Consider the following 23,302-nt stretch of genomic DNA (forward strand, 5'->3'; position numbering starts at 1 on the left):
GTTTAAAACTGCCAAATCAACAAAAGAGCACTATAAAACAAATTATTTGGAAAAATGGGGGTGGAGGTTAAAATTGGGAGAAACAACTGAAAGAGTTGTCGACTCAAATAAAATCACACAACATGAGAGTTGTGGGTTGAGTTTTATTTGGAACAAAATGAGGACTGTAGCCTGGAAGACAGCATCTCGGATAGCTCTGAGGAACTGCTCCAAAGAGGCAAGGGGAAAACTCAGTATTATATATAATTTTAGTGAAGGGCATATGTGCAGTAAAAGCACACATCTAGGCAGAGGCTTGCTGCTGGTCACAAGGAGCAGATGTCACTGTTAGTGATTTTAGTGCTTTTCTAGATATGAGGAGATGCAAGAATTTGGTCATAAAATCTTCTGAAAATATCTATCTGAAGGCCTGTTCTACCAGTTTTCCCAGAGGACAGAGTGCCTCATTCCTGATCTCTACCCTGAACTCCTTTCAGGGAGTGTTGGAGGTCAGTGGCGGCAGCAGCTTATGATTTAATCCAAGAAGAGTTAGATGGCAAGTGCCAATGTGATCCAATCCTTCTAGAGGCAGATGGCAAGTGCCAATTTTTAGTTGGCAGAGTTGAACTGGGTACCTCTGGGCATCAGACTGGAGGTAGGGTTTGAGTGGGATAGGAGACTGTTATTTTTCACCATGTGCCTTTTAGTACTATTTGACTTTTTAAGTTTTTGCAAGTACGTATGTTATTTTTATAAAAATAAAAAATAATTTTAAAAGACAAATTAATAGAAAATATCTTAAATTGACAAAAATAAAAATTTTCAAAGTGTTAGATATTCATTAATTACATCTCTGTGATTTGTTTCTGTCCTGTTGATCTTCCTCACCATTTAGTCATTCATTCACTCATTTCCTTTCAAAGTCTTAAATACTGATTGGAAAAATGTGGTAGGTTGCCAGAGAAAATACATTTGAGATACTCTTACACTAAACAATTATTTATTTATCTGAAATTCAAATTTAATCGAGGTCCCAGTATTTTTTTTAAAATTTGGCACCCTAAAATGTGGGCTCTCCTTTCACTAGTCCCACAAGTTAGTCCTATGGCTAAAGAGAGAGTAAAACCAGAAAGTTTGTCTGCAATTAATATTCAGCGTGGGAGAATGAATAGCAACTGACAAAACTTCCTGGTCAGATGCTGAGAAATCATTTGGTATCTAGTCATGGTGTGGTCCATCCAGGCCCTGGCTAGTCTGGGTGCACCTAGAAGTATTAAAAGAGTGCACTTCTTGCCCTGTGACTGGCAGCAGGGTCCACCCTAGGCCCAACACCCCCAGGCCTTCTCCTTCCATCTGTCCCTCAGGGCACAGGAGCTGAGCCCAGGGCTCTTGACAGTCATCATCATCCCTTCACTGCATTTTCTTTCTTGAGAAAGGGCAGGGCCAGATAAACAGCAACCTCAATTTAGGTGAATTCCAGAGTGGAACCATTTCCATATCACCCTCTCGTGCTTTTTATTGAAAAACTATCTCTTTAAGCAAATTTCTTACACAGAAAGTGTACAGTGTGCTTACTAAAGAGTTTCACTCACAAAGGAGGATTTTGTTCTTGAACTGTGGGGAAATCCTTTACCACCACTAACTAATGACAGGAATGTAATCATTTTCTCCCTTTTGTGCAGGGAAAACTGTTCTTTGGGGTTAACAGAATTAATAAAAAGGATATGTGAGTTCTCCTGAAGCCTAAAATTATCTCTGGAATATATAAATACATAATTTGGAAATATATTTACATCAATGTATATAGAGAAAGAGAAATAGCTAAAATCTGGATATTAAAAAATGAGTAAGAACACAAATGTAAAGCATTTTTGTTGTTTTGTTATTAATTATTCCTTATGTGAGTAGATGTCAAAGGTAGCCAGGTAAGCAACAGGTTTCAGAAATCCAACTGGGATTAAGATGATTAGTCACAGGGTCCTATTCTGCAAAACTAAAAGAATAAACAAAAGAATTTGCTTTTCTTAAACATTTTCAAGGCTTTCTAAAAACAAGTAGCTGTGGTCATATTTTTTTAATTATAAAATATTTAATTATGTAGCTAGTTCAATCATGAATTTATTGTAGATGTGAGATGACTGGGAGTAGCTTGGTTCAACCCAAGGAAGCATTTTGTATTTTTCACACATCTCTAATTGTTTTAAAATTCTTCTATTTAAAGATGAAATCTAATAAAGTAAACAACAAGGTCCTAATGTATAGCATAGGGAACTATATTCAATATCTTTAATAACCTATTGTGAAAAAGAATATATATATAATGTCTAAATTAATCATTATGCTGTATACCAGAAATTAACACAACATTGTAAATCAACTACAATTTTTTAAAAAAGTAAATCATATCTGCAAAACAATAAATAAAAAATAAAGACGAAACCTAATTTTATATAGCTCTCACTCTTTGGCCTTTATCCTTGCCTTGAAAAGCTATGAAGAATGAGCCATTGCCTACAAAACAGCCCTTCAAAGATCTTAAGACAGTCAAAGGGCCTCTTCAACTGTGTCCTGTGCTCCCATGTAACCTGGTCTCCGGCTCCCCTCCTCCATCTCCTTCCTTATAAGCACTTTAGTTCATCGATGCTGTGCTTAAAATAAGGCACTCAGACTGAACTCCTGGTATGGCCTGAGGCATACAAAATAGCAAAGAACTATTACTTTCTGTGATCCAAACGCTGAACATCCATTCAGTTAGGTAAAAGCAGCCACTCAACTACTGTTATAAGAACTTCAATCTTAAGATTTCTGACAGAGAAATCTCTAATTCAACATAAAAAAAAAGCTTGGGGTTACATTTACAACAGGTTAAAACATTCATGCATTTTGATACAGAAACGCCATCTTATATGAATATAAATAATAGATTTACAAACTTTTGCAAAACAGAGGCTAACCTGATTTTAATCTTTACTACATTTGCTGTAAGGAACGAGGTAACTTCCTGCAGGGGGAAACCTTTGGGGAATGTAATTTCCACTGCCTTGTGATGTTAATTTGAGGCAATTATCATAAGCAGGCTTTAAAGAGTTTTGCATATTATTTGCCCCTGTGAGAGCTCAGTGTTGTTGGCTAGTCGGGACTCAGGAGAAGCCCTTGGAGAGGAATATTTGGAATTTAGACACTTTTTAATAACCATGGATCCCAAGGCTTCAAAGCTTTTAGTGTTTTCCAGCTTTGCCTGGGAAAACCTTCCTCTGCACAGGCTGGGAAACCACCTCCAAGAGCTTCAAGAGCTCTCTCCACTTGGTATTTTCAATGCACCTCTATTTTTCCAAGGCAAGTTGTGTAAGAATAAAACTGCTTCTCCAGTCCACGTGGCTATTTTGGAACAGTTTTGTCATTTATAGAGTGAAAGTAGGTATTTTTTTCCCCTTTGAAATCTCCAGGACCACTACGAATTTAGGTTATTTGCTGAGCTTGTCCGAGGCGGGAAGAAAAAGGAAACCCTGGGGTCCATGGTTCCCTGTTCTCATCTGAGTGCCCACTAGGAGGCCTTCTTGAGTCATCCTCAGGAGTGTTTACACCTGTCAGATTGGCCCCCCCTTTTCAAGACCAAAAATCAGAACAAAATAGCAGAAGGTGCTGGAGGGTAAATAAGGACTAACTGTTCTTCCAACTTGATGCCTCTGTGCCAGGGCCTTTGGGCCTGGGGCTCCCTACAGAGCATTGGCCACAGAGTTGGGGTGCTGCACAAGGAAAAGGAAGGTTTTGCTCAAGAGAGTCTGGAAATGTAAGAATGTGTGAGCAGTGATTGCAGTAACTGTTCACCGGCTTTAAAGAGGAAGCCTGTGGCAGATAGGAATGGAAACATAGGTACACATTTTCTACCGAGTACTTTGGTAAAACACTGTAAAAGCTTTAAAGTGTGCGTGCCTTTTTTAACCAGGAATTTCACTTCAAGGAATTTGTCAGAAAGAAAAAAAAACAAAACAAAACTGAATGTCCCTAGAGATTTGGCTGAAAGGATGTCTCAGTGGCACTGATTAATATTTTTTGTTATTATTTAAAAATAGGAAAACGTTCCATTTCAGAAGGAACATGGCAGCAGTTTAGCTCTGAGTTGTCTCACACTCAACAAGGACAAAAACAAATCTGTCAACACATATTTGGTGAAACCAGGAGAAAAACACAAACTGCAAAATATTGTTAAGAGCTGCCAGGGCAGTAAACCTGGTGAAAAACCTTGAGTGATGGAGGAATGTAGAGCCTCAGAGAGCTCAGGAACCTCCAGCAAAGATTCCCTTCCAGAAGGGAGGGATACCACTCTGAAAGGGAACTATGAGAACAAGGCCTAAACCGAACAAAGCAAGATTGCTGGGGACAGTGAAAAGTCTTGGAAAGCGTTGGAAAAAAACAAAACTTTAAAAAGTGGGTCCATTCTCTTGGAAACAAAGGCTGTAAAGAAATCTGGGAAACAGAGATGGACAGAGAGGCTTTCCTCAACCAAGCTCCAGAATTCAGAGAAGAGATCTCACAGAGTATGTGTCTGAGGTCCATCACTCTGGCAACAGACAGTTCCCTGGGCCCCACCTCTCCACCCCTCTACCAGTTCTCCAGAGCAAGCATCACTACCACAGTGAAGCAACACCTGCAAGATCCTCAAAGGAAGGAAAGTATGGGCCAAGAATTCTACCCAGCCAAACTGATCTTCAAGTATAAAGACAACATTTAAAAATCTGTAAGAAATCAAGGAACACTATTTCTCATGAACCCATTCAAAGGAACCTATTAGAACCGTGGAACACCAATCTTAGCACCCCTGAGCAAGCCTGAGGAAATCAGGATAAAAGGATCTTCCTCAACCATCGAATATATTTAACTGTAGAAATAAGAGTAAAACAAATATAGACATTAGAGTGACAGATCAGAATGCAGATATTACATGCCTTACTTAATATTGTAGGCATTTCTCATTACTAATAAATAATTGAAGATGAAAGTGAGAAGAAAGGAATAAGAATGAGTTTACTAATCACCTCAAATCACTGGATTCAAAGGATAATATTTCCAAATCAAGTAGAAGCTTATGCATACTCAACCTAAGCACTAAGATTGATCATTCTATTGACTGAATGATGGAAGAGAGGAGAAGGGAGAGGATGAGATTACAAGGTAATTATATTGTTGCTCATAGTAGGAATCAAAATACAATCCCAAGAAAAAGTGGATCAAGGGTATTTTATAAAGGTAACCTCTAGGTCATGTGCTGTCTCTCTTGCCTTCGGAGACAGCCTGCACCCTGTCTATGGAGTGTGTGTCTACCTTTACTTTAAGCAAGCCCCCCTTCCTGGCCCCGTGTACATCTCTCTAAATAAATCTACTTTTACTCATTAAAAAAAAAAAGGTAACCTCTAGAATAAAAATACAAACCTTCTGAAAAAGAACAAAGCTGAAGGCATAACCAACCTAGACTTCAGACACGACTACAAAGCTACAGTAATCAAAACAGCATGGTATTGGCACAAAAACAGACATATGGATCAATGGAACAGAACAGAAAGCCCAGAAATAAAACCACACACCTATGACCAATTAATCTTCGACAAAGGAGGCAAGACTACACAGTGCAGAAAAGACAGTCTCTTCAGCAAGTAGTGTTGGGAAAGCTGGACAGCTGCATATAAATCAATGAAGTTAGAACACTCCATTACACCATATACAAAAATAAGCCATAAAAAGGAATGAAATAATGTCACTGGCAGCAATATGAATGGACCTAGAGATTACCATACTAAGTGAAGTAAGTCAGTCAGAGAAAGACAAATATCATATGATATTACTTATAAGTGGAATCTAAAAAAATGACACATACCAACTTATTTACAAAACAGAAAGAGACTCATAGACATAGAAAAAAAACTTAAGGTTACCAACAGGGAAGTGGAGAGGGGAGAATAAACTGGGAGTTTGGAATTAGCAGATACAAACTACTACGTACAGAATAGACAAACAACAAGGTCCTACTGTATAGCACAGGGAACTATATTCAACAACTTGCAGTAACCTGTATGAAAAAGAATATATATATATATATTCCTGAATCACTATGTTGTACAACAGAAACTAATACAACATCGTAAATCAACTACACTTTAATTTTAAAAATGGAGAAAAAATAATAAATGCTGGGGAGGATGTGGAGAAAAGGGAAGCCTCCAACACTGTTGGTGGGAATGTAAATTGGTGCAGCCACTATGGAAAACAGTATAACTGCATCATTATGCTGTACAGAAACTAACACAATACTATAAATCAACTATACTTCAATTAGAAAAAAACAACAAACCCCCCAAACTAGTGTATCTAAAATAGATAAACAACAAGGTCCTACTGTATAGCACAGGGAACTATATATTCAGTATCTTGTAATAAACCATAAAGGAAAAGTATATAAGGAAGAATATATATACATATATGTGTAACTGAATCACTCTGCTGTACGCCAAAAACTAACACAACATTTTAAATCAACTATACATCAGTACAAAATAATAATAAAGAAATAAATACAATCCTAGAAAAAAATACAAACCTTCCTAAATATCTGAACTACATTAAGGAAAATTGTGAATCACTATATTGTACACCTGTACCTTACATAATATTGTACATCAACTATACTTCAGTTTTAAAAATAAATAAAATAAAAATTTTAAAAAGAGAAAGGGCAAATACAAAAATACATAAGAAAACACAACATAAAATAACATGACAGAATTGAAGCCAAATATATCTGTCATCTCAATAAATATAAGTAGGTTTAACTCATCTATTTTTAAAATGGTTTTCAAAATAGATTGCAAAGCCCAATCCAAGCCTAGGCTGTATACGTCTAAGATAAAATGATTCAGAAAGATTAATAGTGAAAGGATGGGCAAAGAAAAGCATACCAGAAAAATATAAACATTAAAAATCTTAATATCTGACACCAGGGAATTCAGGACAAAAAGCTTTAAACAAGATAAGGAGAAGTACTTTTTGATGCTAAAGGCTACAATTCGCCATGAAAGTTTAAGTTATAAGATATCTATGTACCAAATAATATTACAGGAATTTTCACATTAATAGAACTATAGAGATAAAGGAGATTTAGACAAAGACATACTGTGACAGGGCCCAGCTGTAAGGCCATGTAAGAACACAGGATTGGAAATATACTACACATAGCCAATACTCAATTCACCAATCACTTGGTTTACTGCACACAATTAGTGCACAACAGGTTGGTCAAAGAAGTAAATATAGAAGAGGGGTAGTGAACCACCGCAAGGGGAAGTCCCAGAAGGAGACATCTCAGCAGCAGTCCCCAGTCCCTTCAACTGGTCTCTGCTCAGTCTCCAGCAGTGTCAATTTGGAACAGCTCTCAGCAGTGTGGAGTTGGGTGCTCTAGCAAAAAGTCTTCAAGTCGCCTGACTCAATGGTCTTATTTTAAGGACTCCACCAATATAGGGTATAAGGGTTACACCCCAGGGGGTCTTGTCTCTACTGGTTGTTCCAGTGAAGTCTTTCTACAGATGTTACAAACAAATTCCTCACCTAAAGTAACCTGTAATTTCTCACTCTAGAACATTCACAGATCTACATCAGACATTTCAAAACAACTAATGTGGAATAATAACATTGGCCAATGTGACTCCATTTAGAAGTACTGAACATAGCTTAAATTCTATGAGTTACTAACATGGTAAGCAGGAATCATAACACAAAAGAAACCACATCATAACACACATTAATAATAAAAGATTTGATTTCACCTTTCCCAATCTAAAACAGATCAAGTGGTCAAATTAAGGAGGATGTGGAAGTCCAAACAATACAATCAAAAAGGCAGATATTATTGATATACATCAGATATTGGGCCCTGAGAATAGAGAACATACTTTCTTCTCAAGTGCTCTGGGAAATTCCTGCATACACACAAGATTATAAGTCAGGCCTCAAACCAAACTTCATTAAATTTCCACAGTAAAAATAACATAGAAACCATTCTATGATAACACAATAAACACAGACATTTATAACACATTCTGAAAACAAAAAAAAGTGCCTTCCTATTTGGGTGTGTGTGGGAGGTCTATATTAAGTAATTCCATGATCAAACAGAATATAGACATTCAATAATGCAGAATTTCTAGAAAACAATAATAAAGAATGTACCATACAGAAGAACCAATGTGTACAGCTAAAGTAGTACACAAAGGAAAATTCATAGCCTTAAACAATCACATAAACATAAAAGAAAGAAAAATAAGTGAATTAAACAGCTGGCTTGGCAGGGGTGGAGTACAGTTCAGTGGTACAGTATGTGTTTGGCATGCATGAGGTCCTGGGTTCAATCCCCAGTACCTCTATCTAAAAAATAAAATCAAAATAAATAAATCTAATTACCTTCCCCCTACCAAAACAAACAAAAAACAAACAAAAAACAAACAAAAAAACCCCCCAGCCAGCTCAAAAAGCTAGAAAAATAACTGAAATAAAACCAAAAGAAAGCAAAGGAAAAATTTAATCAAGATAAATACAGAAATAAACCAGTTAATATAACAAAAATAAAATAGAACTTATAAATAAATGAGCTTGTTCTTAGAAAATCATCACTAAATAAGGTAACTTACAAGCTAAATTAACCATTAAAAAAAAGGAGAGGAAATGTACAAATACCCCAAATAAGAAATTACAAGTGAGAGTCAAGCAAACACTAGAAAATAAAATGAAACAAAGAAAAACAAAAAACTATGAGAATAACTTATACAATTTTATGCAAATCAATTTGAAAACCTATATGAAATGTATAATTTTATCAGAAAACTACAGCTAGAAAACCAAAATAGACCAATTTGCATAAAATAATTTATTAGAATAATTTTAATAAGATAAAATATTGTGCAGAAATATGAATGTAATATTATACAAATTACAATAAATAATTAGGTAATTTTTAAAAACTAATTTAATAGAATTCATCAAATATTTACCTTTCACCTCCTCAAAAAACCCAAGAAACACGAGGCCCTTTTTTTCACAGGGGAATTCTACAAATCTACTAACCTTTAAAGAACAGATGATTCCAATGGTTTTTTTGGGGGGGAGGGATAATTAGGTATTTATGTATGTATGTATGTATGTACGTATGTATGTATGTATTTATTTATTTAATGGCAGTACTGGGGACTGAACCCAGAACCTTATGCATGCCAAGGACAAACTCCCATCACTGAGCATTACCCTCCCCCTTTCCAATGGTATTTAAAATGCTCTACAGCCTAGAAAAAGAAAAAGAGCTTGTAAATTATTTTTATAAAACAAATACAAGTACATTGATACCAAAATATAATAAGGATGACAAGAATAAAGGAATAAAAGGCCAATTTCATTTATAAATATCAATGCAAAAACCCTAAATAAAATTTTGGCAAACAGAATCCAAAAGTACACTTAAAGAATAATAATTGGGGCCAGATGGAGTTCATAACAGATAGAGAAATAAGTTTCAATATATAAAATCTACTAATATAAATCACCATATTGATAAACAGTTTATACTGTATAGCACAGGGAACCTATAATGAAAAAGAATAAGTCTATTTCTAGGTATTTTGTTGTTTTTGTTGTAATGGAAATGTTTCTGCCAGTTACAAAATTCTGGGTTTTGAAGTTAAAAAAAAGTAAATGAAGGGCCACAAATGGCAAAATATCCTTCTTTTTTATGAGTGAGTTGTATTCCATTATGTATATATATGCTGCATCTTCATTATCTATTCAACTATTGATGTGCACTTAGGATGCTTCCATATCTTGGCAATTATAAATAATGTTGCTGTTAATAACAGGGTGTATGTATCTTTTTGAATTAATTCTTATTTTGTGGTTGGCTTTATTCCTTTGATAACTATCTAAGTTTAAAAAGCTAAAGCTCTAAATGTTCTTAGAAACAAAGAACAGTACATACATGTAAATTAAAAAATATATGTGCAGTAAAAAAAAAGGATCTATCAAGCCATGAACGACATGGAAGAAACTTAAAAAAGACATACTACTAAATGAAAGAAGCCAGTCTGAAAAGGATACAAATTGTTTAACCAAATGACATTCTAGAAAAGGCAAAGCTACAGAAACAATAAAAAGATCGTGGTTTCCAGGAGTTTGGGGAGAGGGAGGAAGGGAGGAATGAATAGATGGAGCACAAGGGATTTTTAGGGCAATGAAATAATTCTGTATGATACTATAGTGGTAGCTACATGTCATTACGCCTTTGTCAAAACCCATGGAATGGACAACATCAAGAGTGAACCCTAATGTAAACTATGGACTTTGGTTGATAATAATGTGTTTAGGTTGGTTCATTGATTGTACCAAATATGCCACACTGATGAGGGATGTTGAGGGTAGGGGAGTATATATGCGTGGGTGTGGAGGGCTATATGTGAACTCTCTGTAGTTTCTGCTCAACTGTGCTATGAACCTGAAACTGCTCTAAAAGAATAAAGTCTATTAAAAAAAAAGAAAATGAATACATGTATGTACATATATATGACTGAAACATTTTGCTGTACACCAGAAATTGACACAACACTGTAAACTGACTATACTACAATTTAAAAGTAATCATAAATTTTTTAAATAAAGAAAAAATCACCATATTAATAGTTCTGAATAGAAAAATCATATAATTATCTTTACAAATATTGACAATGCATTTGATAAAATCAAATGCTTATTCTTGATTAAAAACAAGACATTCAGTAAAATGGCAATCAATGGATATTTCCTCAAAATGCAAAAATAGGACTTTTTTCCCAGGAGAAAAGGAAAGGTTTCCTTAACAGGGAAATACTAGAGACAGTAATATTTACGATATGTTAAATTTAGTAACCAATGCAATGTAGACATGAGAAATAAATTAGCAGTAAAAAGAACTGAATAGAAGCATTCTTGAGTACTTTCTAAAGTATCTTCTAGAATTCTTTTAAGGTTTCCATGCCCATCATTAAAAGAATTGGTAAGGAATGTTCTAGAAGACAATCTTAGTAGGAGGAAGACCAAAAAGAGGAAAAAGGAAAAACGAGTAGAAAGAAGGAGAAGAGATAATAAATATTTACTGTGTTAAGTCATTAAGTTTTGGAGTAATTTGTTATGCAGTAGTATAAATAATACAGAAGGCAAAATACAGTCATTTTCTAGCTGAGAAAAAGTAAGCTTGCCACCAGCAGACCTGTACAAAAGGAAATGCTAACAAATTTTTCAGGTAGAAGAAAAATGAAACCAGATGGGAAGTAAGATGTAAAGAAAGAAGAGCAAATAAAGTGGCAAATACATGTTTATATCTAATGTTTGATCAGATTTTAAAATGTACCACAACAATAAGACCTAAACAAATGGAGAGATATACCATGTTTATGGATTGGAAGATTCGATATTGTTAAGATGTTAATACTCCCCCAAATGATCTATAGATTCAATATAATCTGAATTAAAATCCCAGCAGCTTTGTTTTTCTAAAAATTGAGAAACTATTACTAAAATTCGTATAGAAAAGCAATAGATTAAAACAGCCAAAACAATTTTGTGAAAGAAAACAGGTGGAGGACTCAAAGGATCCGATTTTAAGATTACTATAAAGCTACAGCAGGCATTGGCAACCTATGGACCATGGGCCAAATTTGGCCTACAGCCTATTTTTGTTAGGCTCATGACTCTTACATTTTTAAAGGGTTGAAGAAAAGAAACAAACAAAAGTATGCAACAGGAATTATACGTAGCCCACCCTTTACAGAAAAAGTTTGCTAATTCCATATCTACAGTAATCAAGACAGTATGGTATTGGTAAAAAGATAGACACATAGATCAATGGAGCAGAAGAAAGTATCCAGAAATAGATTCACACATATATGGTCAATTAATTTTTGACAAAGGTATTAAAGTAATTGAATGGAAAAAAAGTCCTTTCAAGAAATTGTACTGGACCAATTAGACAATCACATGCAAAAAAAGAAAAAAAAGTCTCAGCCTATGTTGGGAAATAATTTTCCATGGGTCTCTCATGTATCTGCACATCTTAAGAGTTAGAAACTAACTGCCCTTTTGTTTCAGATTGTCTGTTCAAGGATAGCAACCTAGGGATAGGGTCTACCTTCAGAGCAAAGGGTAAGTTTGTTTACTGTCCAGATAAAAAAGATAATATATTGCTCTGGGGCAAAGGTTGGGCAGGTTTTCTTGGAGTCCTTTATAAAAGACTGATGTTCCCTAAACTTGTGGTTCCTCAGCTGTCATATAAACCCACTGTGTGTCCCTGTTTGTACTTCATCCACTCATGCCCTTCAGCATGGCCCCTGTGGGACTTAGGGGACAAGGGAAACCAATGCGAACATGAAATTCATGCTGCTTGCTTTATTGTGAGTCATAAAGTTCTTTGTCTCTATCTTAGGATACAAGTATTTTGCCAGAATTCAATGAAACTGTGGCAGGGTAACCTATTAGCTTGTAAGTAGGGTAAAATCTTGTATCCTTTGTTGCTCTTGACAACCCATACCTTGCATCATATACAAAAACTAACCTGAAATCAATTACAGACCTAAATGTAGAACACATAACTATAAAACTTCCAGAAAGAAACAGAAATTTTTATGTCATTGGGTTAGACAAAGATTTCTTAGATAGGACCAAAAAGTATGACTCATGAAAGAAAAAATAAATTGGATTTCATCAAAATTAAAAACTTTTGCTCTTCAGAAAACACTGTTAGGATTTCTAGAGCAGTAAAACTATTCTGTATATTCGTATAATGGTGGATACATGTCATTACGCATTTGTCAGAACCCATAGAATGTACCACACCAAGTATGAACTCTAATGTAAACTGTGGACTTTGGATGATAATGATGTGTCAGTGTAACAAATGGACTCTCTGGTGAGAGATGCTGATAGTGCAGGAGGCTGTGTGTGGTGGGGGTAGGGGAAGATGGGGTATATGGAAACTCTCTGTACTTTTCATTCAATTTTGCTGTAAACCTAACACTGCTCTAAAAAATAGTCCATTTTTTCCCAAAGGGCAAGGGATCTGAACAGACATTTCTCCAAAGAAGTTATACAAATGGCTAATGAGTATATGAAAGATACTCAACATCATTAGTCCTTACGGAAATACAAAACAAAACCACAATGTGATACAGCCTTGTACCCACTAAGATGGCTATAATGAAAAAAGGAAAATAGTGTTGAGCAGGATGTAGAGAAACTGTAACTGTCAAACACTGCTGGTGGGAATGTAGAATAGTGCTGATCCTGTGGAAAACAATGTCAGTTCCTCAAAAAGTTAAATATAGATGTGGCAATACACTATATATCCAAGAAAATTGGAAATATATGTCCACACAAAAACTTGTACATGACTGTTCACAGCAGCATTATTCTTAACAGACAAGATGTATAAACAACCCAAATGTCTAGCAACTGATGAATGGATAAATGGATAAATGGATAAAATGAGGTATATCCATACAATGGAAAGTTATTCAATCATAAAAAGGAATGAAGTACTAACATATGCTACAACATAGATGAATCTTGAAAACATCACATAAGTGAAAAAGCTAGTCACAAAAAAATCACATATTGTATGATTCCATTTATGTTAAACGTCCAGAATAGGAAATCCACAGAGATAAAAGTAGATTAGTTGTTGCTAGGGGCTGGAGGGAATAGGGAGCAATTGCTAATGGGTATGGGGTTTCTTTTCGGGATGATGAAAATGTTCTATATTTAATTTGTGTACTCCACTCAAAGAAAATCTGAATTATAAAAATGAGTTAGAAACAATAAACTGGGCAGTAACTGGACTTGTCACAGAGGCCTGTAAAATGTTAATATTAACTAACATTTTTAGACTACTTTACATTCTGAAAGTATAATGTTAACAATATCATATTATTTTAAAAAGACCACTTATTTGTGTTTTAAAATTATTTTTTACTTCTTTTTATTTGGGGGGGAGGTAATTAAGTTTATTTATTCATTTATTTTTAAGGGAGGTACTGGGGATTGAACCTAGGGCTTCATGCATGCTGGGCATGTGCCCTACCACTGAGCTATACTCTCTCCCCTATTTGTGTACTTTTAAGTTCTTATAACCTGCATGTGTGTTTGAATATGTTTATATGTAGGTATACATGTGCACCTGTCTCATCATTATCAAAGATGATGCTAAATGAGCTAGTTTCTGGATGACCTCTTAGCTTTTTCACACCTCAGGGGCCAAGTTAGCTGTGTAGCTGCAGCTGTTGGTCACAAAGCCCAGGTTCCTATTTCTGAGTCAGCCTCTTCACCATACAATCAAATGACCAAGAATTTGGTTCCAAAAGCCCTCATCAATGTTTTTCAAAGTTCAGTCAGCTGCAGGTGCAATCAATTACCTGGAGCCTTGACTCAACATCCAGTGATGAGTCTGAAAATCTGCTATTTTAACAAGCCCCTCAGGAGATGTGATCTGCAGTCAATTTCGGGAGCCCCAGCTCTGGGTAACTTTTCCTCACTAATGTGGAGAAACTGAGTCCTGTGCACATTCTCCCTGCTCACCAGGGTGAGAGTAGCATGCCTCCCTATTGTTAACCATAATGGGATGTCACTGAGCCTGGTGCTGGTTCTGCAGGCACAGTCTACTCATAAAACTGCCTTGTATTTCCATTCTGTTTGGAGTTTCTTCTGCTGCGGGCCCTGATGTCCCGTCAGAAGCTGCAGAAACAGTAGACAACATATAGGTGGCTCTGCCCCTGGGTTCCACTCACAATTTAGGACCTATACTGGAGCCCTGGATCCTGGTTTCTGGGCTGAACTTTGGATTCAACCTTATACTGACGGGGGATGATGGGGAAGCCTACTATGTCAGTAATTTCTCAGGACTGACTGATGGAGGCTCAAGTGGTTTCCCCGTTACCATACTTGAATGGGATGGGAAACTCACCTCTGATAAGGAAGCTCTTCTGTCTCTCAGTGGGTTTACCTGCCCCTAGAACAGACAGCAGAGTCAGGCCAACTCACCTGCTCATCTCCTCTGGAAACATCCATTTTGGCTCCTCGCAGTGTCTTTTGGAAACACAGGTATCATAAATTCTTCAGTGCCTCCTCATTCCTTCCAGGATCTAAACCACAACCCCTTCCGTGACCTACTGTCCTTGCTGATCTTTGCGGGTCATCTCCTCCACTGTCCTCACTGCAGGATTTGTCGTACAAATGTTGCAGCTCTCTCACCAGGCCAAGCTCTCTTGTGACGGCCTACTCCTCTTTACTAGTTAACTCCTGTTCACCCCTCAGCTCTCCAGCATTATTTCCCTGACCCTCAAGTCTGGATCAGGCCTTTTGCTTATTCATACTCCCAGCACTCTGGGCCACTCCTCCTTAAAATTTGTCAACGCTGAAAATTTTCCCTTGAGCAATTAGTATTCACTAGTATCTATCCCCCTCAGTAGGCGGTAAAGTTCATTAGAGCAGCGCTCTCAATTTGCTCTCATTGCATCCCCAGCACCTAGCAAAGGGTTCTCGCAGATATTTAGTTGGTTGGATGACTGGCCCCAGGAAGGCGGGTCACAACCTGGGTGGAACCTCTGGGAATGAATCAAAAATAGTCCCCAAGAAGCTACACATAAAACTCCTCAGAACTGAGAGCACCCGTCTGCGGGCCCAGTGCCCGGGGAATTCCCAAGGCAAGGACACAGCACAGTCCCGGCAGGCATCCAGCTGCTGAATGGGAGAGGGCCGCCCTGACTCTCTGCTTGGCAGCCTCAGTTTCCCTACCGGTCCCCTGCGGGGTCGACAGAGAACGATCCCTGGGCCGGCGGGTACACCCACGCCAGGGGGCCTGGGCTGCTTAAGTCTGAGGGGCCAGGCCCGGCCAGGCCGCCGCGCCCGGCGAGGGCGCTCCAGGCAGGTCTTCCCGAGCAGTCGCGCGCCACGGGGGCCCCTCTAGCTGCGAGGAGGTGGCGCAGTGCTTGTCGGGAAGGCGGCGGGCTGATCCGGCCCTCGGTGGCGGAGGGCGCCATGGTGGGTGGGGAGGCGGCCGCCGCGGTGGAGGAGCTGGTTTCGGGAGTGCGGCAGGCGACCGATTTTGCGGAGCAGTTCCGCTCTTACTCGGAGAGCGAGAAGCAATGGAAGGCTCGCATGGAATTCATCCTGCGCCACCTGCCCGACTACCGCGACCCGCCCGACGGTGGCGGCCGCCTGGACCAGCTGCTGTCCCTCTCCATGGTCTGGGCCAACCACCTCTTTCTGGGTTGCAGGTGCGGACCCCTGCCGGCTGGCTCGCCCTGTCCCGATCCGCAGTCCTACCCCAGGGCTGATCCCGCTCCCCTCACCTCACCCTCAAACCGCACTAGCTAGGCCTACAGCCGATCCCACCTTAGCTAGCCTCTTGGAAAGATACTTAACCTCTGTGAACCTGTTTCCTCGTTTGGAAAATGAGTTGTGATGACTACTGTATTAAAGGGTGAAAAGCACTTAGCACAGGCTGTCATCTAGCAAGAGCTCAATACATTCTGGACGTTCAAGTTGCCATTGATGTTTGTATTCTTAGTACTTCAGTCACCTTCGGTGATTGCATTTTAAATTCATTAGCTCCTTTCTTCCACATGGCAAATGTGCAGAGACAGAAACTGAGATCCCCAATTTACATAAAAAGCTGAGAGGGAGGAAGAGAGATACCTAGGGCCTTGCAGCTTCTGGCAGGATTGGTGGATTTTAGCACTTATGGCAGGATGTAATTTGTGGCCTTTGGCTTTTTCTCACTTGTCTGCTGGACCCTGAACAAGAGCCAGCCTTTGCCTCTCTGCCTTTCATCTTATGAAAATAATAGATGCCTTCAAGGGACTGCTTTTGAAATGCCTGATAAAGCACCCTCTCTGCCCCTCCTTGAAGAAGGTGGCAAGTCTTGAGGATGCTACATCTTTTTTTTTTTTTTTTTAAGCGTTTCCTGAAGTTGTGTTAAGATAGTAAGATAACTTGGCTTAGTCCTGGTTTCTGTGCTCCTTATGACTGTCTGACTCTGGTCATATGGCCCCTCCAGCCCTAAGCTATTTGGTTTTGCTTTCAGATTTTAGAAGTTATTAGAGCAGAATCTGGTGAAGCAGTGCCAGTCACATCCCTCCCTTTTCCCTGCCTTTGGATACCTCTAGGAAATCCTGCTTAACAGGATCCAAGATTAGGCAAATGTCAGAACATTGGACAAATGAACAAATAATGTTATTTTTATTAGACCAATATTACATGTGTTCAAAAAAGTGAAAACATTTTGGCCCTCATACCATATCCATGAATATGGACTGCCAGATGTACAGTGCCTCTATTTCATAAGTCTTGTTTGTTTTGTAAATCTTAAAACACCTGCTCTATTGGCATTCCTAGTGCCACTTCTGTATCCACATGCAGAAGAACTATTTTCTAACTTGATGCTGAATGTCTATTGGTTTCCCCTGTAGTATCAGATCGTTCCTCTGAGAGTTGAGTTTATAGTCCAGGTACCTGCAATTTCTTTTTAGCCCACAGTGACAATAATTCTTCTAAGGTTTTTATCTTGTTACTTTTTATTGTACAGTTACAACAAAGACCTTTTAGACAAGGTGATGGAAATGGCTGATGGAATTGAAGTGGAAGACCTGCCACAGTTTACTACCAGAAGTGAATTAATGAAAAAGGTAAAGAGGATTTCCAAGTGCATTTGAAATGGTGTAGAGCTAACGGCCTTCATGATGATGTATTAGAGTATATTGTTTTTGAATGCTCGTTAACTACCTCAAAGATATAAGCCCTTTCGTTTTTATTTCTCTGTACTTGGTATAAACCTTTTCATAACTAGATAACAGCTCAGTATGATAAATTATGCATTGTTTGCAGAGTAACACATAAACTCAGTCTCTTCAGTTCCTCTACGAACATTTGAGCTTTTTGCTTGTTTTTTAAAGCAAATGTTGGGTATAGTGCTATAGTTTCCTACTTGTTAAAAAAAAATCTTCTTGATAACAACTCATCCTTACCCTGGTGGGTGAGGACCCCACCAGTCTTGTTTGGCCCCTCTGACTTGCTGATGGCAATGTACATGGAGTAATGTCCACACTTCATAGCTGTTCCCTATTCTGCAGGGCTTTGTCTGATCTGAGGCTGTGGACTTCTTACATAGTGAGCTGTTACCTGGAGAGCCTTAGATCTGGATCCTGGGGCTGGGGCCATGGAGAGTGTGGCAGAAGGAAGCTCAGAAGATGGGGCTAGGCATCCCAGCTGCTTTTCAGAGTTTCCCAAGACATGTTTTTTTCTCATTTGCCCTCAGGTAGTTAATTCCTTAAGCATTAATTCCTCATCTCCCAAAGTTTATTTTTTAGCACTTTACCCAGGCCTTTTTTTAGAGTAGTTTTAAGCTTCTTGAGAGAAGAGATGGTGCTTAAAATATTAGTCTTTCTAATTCCAAAATCTAACATATGCAGTACTCCAGAGAAGGTGCTCAGAAAAGGCTTACGGAATTGACCAAAGCAATAGAGTAAAAGGCTGCTGGCCGCTCTTTCAGTTTTATCCTCAGAAACATAGGTAAGCCCTTGCTTCACCCTAGTTGGGTCTTGTTCTGGGAGGCAGGGCATATGAAGAGTTTCCCTTCTTTGTAGGTATGAGGAACTAATCAAACCCTCAGCTGCCCAGAAAATACTTCAGCGCCAGACAGCACACCTCATTTGATTTCAGATAGTTTCCCTAAAAAAGCATTCTTTATTTTTTAATTGAAACTGGAATCAAAAGTTTCAAGTCCATTTTGAAGGGGCTGTTTTGTTTTTAAAATCAGCTGTTAACAGGGGGCTACCGTTTTTAGCCAGGGAGCCATTATGAATGGGGAGTTTGTGACTTTTTGGATTCTCTCACAGAATATTTTTAAGTCTGTGAAGTCCTACGGTATCAGAGTGGTTCCTGGGGCCCAGGCAGAGGGCAGCTAGATAATTGCTGGCTGCCTGATTGCACCCCATGGGGCAGGGACAGGTAGGGAATAGGGTGGGCCCTTACTTCCTAACTGCTTATGACCAATTCTTTCCTTGACTTTTTGCTCCTGAGAGGTATTCTGCCCTGCCTAAGATCTGCTTTTCACATAAATTTTCTGTTATACTTCTCTTTCCAGGCATGCTAGGATATTAGAGATCAGAACATTTCATGATATTTGGGCTGCTGACTCTGAGAGAGACTAAGGAGGTTTTGTAATAAATATGCATGTCCCTAACATTATCCATAGACCAATGTGAAAAACTGTGTGTGTTGTGGGGAAGAGCCACTAAACTGTTAAACATAGAGATCAGAACATTTCATGATATTTGGGCTGCTGACTCTGAGAGAGACTTAGGAGGTTTTGTAATAAATATGCATGTCCCTAACATTATCCATAGACCAATGTGAAAAACTGTGTGTGTTGTGGGGAAGAGCCACTAAACTGTTAAACATTGTAAAGGAGTCTTGAACCTTAAAAATGTAGGGAGATGGAATGTTCATTTTTGACACAGTCCTTGCACACTGTCAGCCTCCAGAGAAGAATCCTCAGACATAACTTGGCATCCCTAAAACCAGCTCTGCCATCAGACTAATCATTGGCACCAGCTACCTGGAAGAAGCCTACAGGGAGCCTGTATTTCTTTAGGTGTTTTGGATTGCATGTGTTTGAACTTCCTTCAAATAAAACTTATGTTTTCTTAGTAACCAAGTTTAATTTTAGACTGTTGATGCCACTGAAAGTGAAACTAAGTTGATCCTGAAAAGTGAGATACTTAGAGAATGTGGAGTTTTGCCAGTTGTTAAGATTCTTTTAGATAAGCCTGTCTGTTCTGAGAACGAGTCTTCTGATTTGTGTGCCTTGACAGTTGTATTGTGTTGAAGGCTGTCCCCTCTCAATTGAAGGCCACCCTAAGAGTCCACTGGAGAGAGAACCCTGGAGACTTTGGAGCAGTTCTTTTGTCTCTTGCCTGAGGTTTTTGAATGTAGTAGAGGCTGGCAAACATTCAGCAGCCTTGCCAGCCCAGAGACAGACAGACAAACAAACACCTACCATGATGTTGAGCCAATGCACCTAAAACCATGTGTTGTATTTCTGCCCAGAATTGATCCTTAACTCCAAAATTAGAGTTTTAGTTGGGTTTTGAAGGTAGCTAGCTAGGTGGCAAGTGGAAATGAATTGCTTAGCATTATTAGTATCTCCAGATGGGACCATGAAGATAACTTAGGGATATAAGTTCTTTAAAGTAAGATTTTAAAAACACTTTATGGCTTTTCTGCATTTGTGAGACAAGTACATTTCTGTGCTCTGTCCAACTCTGTTTTTTTGGTCTGAGAAAAGAAATGAGCATTGATCTCTGAGAGATGGTATTTGTCAAACAGTTGCAGCATATGATTTTTCTTTTGAAAGGGGGATTCAAAGACAAATATATTGAACAATCTCAATTATCTAACAGTCATCCTGAGGCACCTACTTGCAGACTTTTTGACTAACCAGGTTTACCCATTAATGAGCAATAATTAACAAAGAGCAGCAGCTCACTCAGGAATAGTGTTATTATTAAGACTGCTTAATAATAAGACTGTCAGAGTTAATATTTTCAAGGCACTGTCTTGAGAAAAAAGAAGAGTGATTGACTAAGAAGCTATCATTACTGCCTCAAAGAAAGAATTTGTCAACTCAATTACTTGGTCCATTTTTCTTGAGAACATTTTTATCCAAGAGGGAAAGTGGCAGTATGGAAAGTGACTAAATATGAAATGTGAAAGAGAGGTTAGAAAAACAAGTGTATCTACATTTCAAGAGGTTCGTTTTTATGCATTATATCCCATCTTGGCAAGCTCTAAAGTAATGGAGCAGCCACTCCATTGGTGGAAGGAGATGTAATTCTAAAATGGCAAGTATTTGGGAGTATTTAAAAAAAAATTTTTTTTTAGCCTGATTAGTTAAATCTGGTTTTGTCTTGCATCTGGAGATAAGTGTTCCATGGAGCTACTTTTCTTTTCCCCTTTATCCATTAGAAATAGAAGCAGCCAGAATAGCTCTGTCTGACCCCACAGGCCAGTCTGTTGCCTGGTGCTCAGGATGAGTGAATCACCTGCCAACACCTTGTGTCAAAGACCATACTTGGAGCAGCTGAAGCCGGTGGCAGCTGTTGTGCTGCTATAGTCTTGGTCTATACTATTGGAAATTTGAGAGATGGCTTAGGGGATTCTCTTTCCTTTGAACTAAAGGTGGTTTCTTTAGGTGACACTGCATTCTCTTCAAAGGAGAAAGACCTCTTATATTTTGCTTTTGCTGAGGAATTTTGCTTCTTCATTTCTCAAAGACTAGAGTGACAGGCTTAGCTAGGAAATAGGTCATCTCTTGAAAACTCTGATTACTAAAAAGACTCTCAGATTGATTCACTTGCACTGTTAAATGTTAAGGAAATCCATTCAAATACAAGGTGACAGCCAAAATGATTTCTTCACACCCTGCTTAAAAGTTATCTAAAGCCAAGTTTAAATTTATCAAAGGTGCTAGAGAGTACCCAGAAAGAATATATCTGCTTCATTTCACCACTATTTGAAGACATGCATTTACAGTTTCTAACAGTGTGAAATCCAGAAATGCGTAACCTTCACAATCTCCTGAATGTCCTGACTCAATGTAAAATGTTATGAATTACTCCCTGGATTCAACTGATTTTAATTTAGAACAATAAGTGTTTGTGTGATTCTGTTTTTAGAACCATTCATTACAGAGCATGCCTCGGAAAAAATTACTTTTAAAGTATTTCTGTTATCATTTTAAATTGTGAACATTTATAGATTAAAGGTGACAAGACAAAAAAATTAAGAGTATGGCTTTCAAGTGGATTGTATGGTCAGTGTTTTGCTGAGTTTTCTGTATGTAGTAAAATATCAATAATTTCTGAGTCTACTTACCATCTGGGTAGTACATAAATATTGCATCACTGCTATACTTCAGTTTATGAATTTGATTCATTACAATACATGGCTACTAACTTATTCTTTTTTTTCTAGCATCAAAGCTAAGGGCAGAAGATTCATCCCATTTTCCTCACCAGTCACAGCTTGGAAAGGAGGCTAGGATTAATGTGACACTGACCGCAGCAGCTCTCTTAAGACTCTTGGTATCATCATATAGCAAAGAGGCAACTGGAATGAAAGGGAATCTTGTCTAGGTGGCATTTTAAAAGTTCTCAATCTTCTAATAGCTATCACTGTAAAAGTATGCATGGATGGATATTTATGTATTTATAAATCATGCCCTCTTTTTTATTTTCAGTTTTTGAATGTTGGTCAGAATATTAAAAATGCCTGTTTTTTTTTGTTTGTTTGTTTGTTTTGTTTTTAATGTTGCTGTAATAATGGCAGGTAATGAATTTTACACTTCGGATTTTTCAATAATGTACCTTTAAGTGTGTTTCTGATTTATGGTCTCCACCCCGACCCCACTGAGGCAAACCAGATCCCTTATTTCTACCTGAAGTTTGCACCATCCATATACACCATTGCCACACACACTTCATCTTTTTTTGAGATGAGTGAGAATCAAATCATAGGTTCTAGGTACTTACCAACTCATGGGAAGAGGCAGGCTACAAAAAAAGGCTTATTTTAACACTCACTGAAACAAGGTTTCCCAGCTTGGTCCAGGCAGCCAGGGGACTTGTAGGTTCTCCAGAAGGCCTCGCAGGCTGCTGAGTAAAGCCCACATTCTCTCTTTCTGGAGGGAGCCTGAGACTTTGGTCTTCCTGACTTGAGGAGTTGCCTTGCATAGAGTCCCTCAAGAAATACTTGTTTAGTGCAGTGCTGCTTTGCTCTGAAATTCTGGTTCTTACTTTCCCCCTTTGAGTTGATGTATCTGTTTTTTACCCACCACCCCTATCCTCTTTATTTAGTACTCACTGTTAAGTATGTATCTCCAGGCATAAATACCAAGAGGGGCTTCACTGGGAGGCAGCAATGTAAGAGTCAGTCATAGCAGGATTCACTCATTACTGCCTGGTACTAGGCATAGTGACAGAATAAGACAGTCAACCCTGCCTTAGCCTAATCCACTGGTAAACTCAGGTAGCTGAAGAGGAGAGTGGCTGTGAAATCATGGTGTCTGGGGGCAGAGAAGTGGGACGACTCTCACCCAGGGCTCAAGGCTAAGGCCAAGCAGCACACCTTAGATGGGCCACTTCTTTGTGCAGCTTCTAGCTCTAATCTGTAGCAACCATTAGAGTGGGCCAAATAAAGAACTCAGGATCTC

At 38.3% G+C, this 23,302-nt stretch overlaps 2 protein-coding genes across 4 annotated transcripts in view; one reads left to right on the plus strand and one right to left on the minus strand.

The window, feature by feature from the left end:
• Positions 1-15,895, minus strand: part of JADE2 (jade family PHD finger 2) — a 131,668-nt gene extending 115,773 nt beyond the window's left edge. For 2 of the 3 annotated variants that reach the window (XM_072957167.1, XM_015246580.3), the window contains exon 1: positions 15,073-15,892. The gene's annotated coding sequence lies outside the window, so the exon portion shown is untranslated. Of the gene's footprint in view, positions 1-15,072 lie in introns of all 3 variants that reach the window. The other variant, XM_015246586.3, reaches the window with a different exon arrangement.
• A 113-nt stretch (positions 15,896-16,008) lies between these two features.
• CDKN2AIPNL (CDKN2A interacting protein N-terminal like) lies at positions 16,009-22,374 on the plus strand. The gene is made up of 3 exons (XM_006212803.4): positions 16,009-16,307; positions 17,618-17,717; positions 22,066-22,374. The coding sequence occupies exons 1-3, from the start codon at positions 16,069-16,071 to the stop codon at positions 22,075-22,077; spliced, it is 351 nt and encodes a 116-aa protein (XP_006212865.1). The 5' UTR covers positions 16,009-16,068; the 3' UTR covers positions 22,078-22,374.
• Positions 22,375-23,302: the final 928 nt, after the last annotated feature.

This window comes from Vicugna pacos, chromosome 3 (assembly GCF_048564905.1).
Source record: "Vicugna pacos chromosome 3, VicPac4, whole genome shotgun sequence".
In the NCBI taxonomy this organism is placed as follows: Eukaryota; Metazoa; Chordata; class Mammalia; order Artiodactyla; family Camelidae; genus Vicugna; species Vicugna pacos.

Bases quoted from the DNA above. Each gene is read 5' to 3' on its own strand.
- CDKN2AIPNL (XM_006212803.4), top strand. From the start codon at position 16,069: ATGGTGGGTGGGGAGGCGGCCGCCGCGGTGGAGGAGCTGGTTTCGGGA. The intron at 16,308-17,617 runs GTGCGGACCCCT...TTTATTGTACAG, and splicing joins CACCTCTTTCTGGGTTGCAG to TTACAACAAAGACCTTTTAG.